This window comes from Vespula vulgaris, chromosome 10, assembly GCF_905475345.1.
Source record: "Vespula vulgaris chromosome 10, iyVesVulg1.1, whole genome shotgun sequence".
Classification (NCBI taxonomy): domain Eukaryota; kingdom Metazoa; phylum Arthropoda; class Insecta; order Hymenoptera; family Vespidae; genus Vespula; species Vespula vulgaris.
The window spans coordinates 2967501-2970000 of NC_066595.1; the positions used below are offsets into that span (position 1 = coordinate 2967501).

Here is a 2500-nt window from a genome sequence, read left to right on the forward strand (position 1 = left end):
CTCGGGGAATAATTTATGACGAATTATGTGTGACTTTGAATTTCGTTGTGATTATTGTAGACAGAATCGATTTAATTTCTTCGATCGTTGATATGTACCGATTAGACGCGTTCATTTCGAATGATTCGTACTTCAGTTTCGCGCTAATTTACTTATCTCATTTTGATTGGTCGATAATACTCGTTAGAAGAATTATTACTACGCGATTGGTCAAATTTTTTAGACGATGTTAATAAGTTTTGATTGGTCGATTACCGATACGAATAAAAATGAAACGGAAAAAAAAGTCTAATATGTATCTCTAAACTTACATTATATTTATTAATATTCAGCTTTTATGCTAACGTACTTATTTACCTCCGCGTTTATCGAACGAATGTTTCTAAGTACGCTCTCTAGGTTAATTAAAATGTTAATTAAATCGAGCTGTATCGAACAAATTAATTTCTTTCATACCTCACAGGAATATCGTACGTTTCTTATAAGCTGTTATATAATTAAAAGATAATCAGCTATGGTGAGCTGTGGTCTTATATAAATACTTTATACATAATTCGAAATCGAATAACCTCTTCTGATATGATGTGCCAAAACGAGCCAGCCATGTTAACCACTTTAATCGTGTGATATAATATTATCGAAAAAAAAATTTTACCTTTATTCGTTTTGAATTTACTAATTTTTTAATACGACATCCTAACACATACATACACTCGCATAATCTCTCTCTCTCTCTCTCTTCGAAGTTATGATCTTATGAAATCGAATAACCTCTTCTGATAGAACGTGTCAAAACAAAAACGTTTTAATTACTTCGTAATCGTAAGATATAATTCTTAAAAAAAATCTTACCTTCATAAGTATGAACGTCCGTTTGAATTTTCCGTTTCTTTTTTATGCAGCGTCCGATGCATACACACATACACACACGCACACACACATACTCAGCTACACCATTTCTCTCTTTCTTTCTCTTTCTTTCTTTATCAGCTCGATGATTCTAGGAAATATTTTTTCAAAGTATTTATGTCAAAGAACATCCATTTATTAATTATTTTGTCAAACGAGAGAAGAAAAAGAATGCAAAAAAAAAAACGAAAAAAAAAAACGAAGGTATCCCGTGTCCCGCGCGCAATAAACTAAAGTTACAAAAAGTGTCGAATCTCGATAGATGGCACCACCGGTACGTACGTGCATTAACATGAATGCGGCCCAATCAAAATCCCATGGGGGTAACCTTACGTCAGATTTCATTATTTTACGTTTCAGAATCAATTTCCCAAGGTATACGTCGTAAAATGTCGCGATACGAAGGGCGGTCGATCGCGCGACGAGAGCAGAGGGATGAGGAGGAGAAAGAGGGAGGGAGGGAGGAAGAGGGAGGAGGACGTTCCTCGTTCGTTGACCGAATCGTACGTTTCTTTTAACTCGCGCTACTCTACTACACAGGTGAACGTTCTTTATTACATGCATACACCCTCTTAAAAAAAAAAAAAAATATATAAAAGAAGGAAAGAAAGAAAGAAAGAAAGAAAGAAAGAAAAAAAGAAAGAAAGAAAGAAAGAAAGAAAGAATGAATGAATGAATGAAAGAAAGAAAGAAAGAAGGAAAGAAAGAGAACAAAAAAAATACTCTTTTGTCTCGCGTCACTTTTTAGACGCCATGATTAACACCCACACTTGATCAAAATAGTTGTTCTTTTGTTTTGTTTTGTTTTTTGTTTTCTTTCTTTCTTTCTTTTTTTTTGTTTTTGTTTTTTGTTTTTTCACAAAATATTCTACACGCAAGTTTTCTTAAGGTTATATTTTCATGTATAAATAATTGCAAGCGGGACTTCAATAGCTTTGACATTCTGATATTTTTAGAGTTCGGTTAAACTTTCAGTCGACGAGAGATCTGATTTTTTGAAAAGTTTTATGCTATGATTAACCATAGTTACTCGATCGAAAAAGCATTATAAAATAATTTATATGTGATCCTTTCCTGTTGTCTGTTCTTCTTTTTTCTTTGTAAAAATATCGTATACGAGAGTAACGTTACGTTTTCATAAAACTGCAAGTGGTTTCTAATGTCTTTGATAATTTTATATTTTGAAGAACTTCTTTCTTGCCGGTAGAAAATAATTTCTCGATATTTTTACTTTAAGGATTAATCAGACTTGTAAATGTTATTATTTTGCTTCTTCTTTTTCTTCTATTTCTTCTTCTTCTTTGTTTTTTTTTTTTTTTTTTTTTAAATAAAATACACAAAAATTCAATATCACCTTTTCGTAAAATTTTAAATAAATTTTCCAATGTCTGATATTTTTACAGGTCGAAAGAACTCGCCGAAGGATCTCAACTTTCCCAGATTATAGATTGAAAGAAACATTTAATATATTTAATATTCTAACATTGGACAATTTGTATTTGAAAATGGAGAAGTTTAGAATGATCTTAGCTCGAACCGGTATGTGATTTAAACATGCAAAATCTTGCTAGAAGGAAGAGAAGACGATGAA

General features: G+C 31.8%; 1 protein-coding gene across 3 annotated transcripts in view; it reads right to left on the reverse strand.

Moving 5' to 3' along the window:
* LOC127066966 (ribosomal protein S6 kinase beta-1-like) overlaps positions 1-2500 on the reverse strand; it is a 70636-nt gene that overhangs the window by 64890 nt on the left and 3246 nt on the right. Inside the window, exons 2-3 of one of the 3 annotated variants that reach the window (XM_051001342.1) lie at positions 1192-1480; positions 853-1000 (exon numbers count right to left, since the gene is read on the reverse strand). In XM_051001342.1, the coding sequence (XP_050857299.1) occupies positions 853-1000; positions 1192-1480 (437 nt within the window). Of the gene's footprint in view, positions 1-852; positions 1001-1191; positions 1481-2500 lie in introns of those variants that run through there. The other 2 variants (XM_051001343.1, XM_051001345.1) reach the window with 2 other exon arrangements.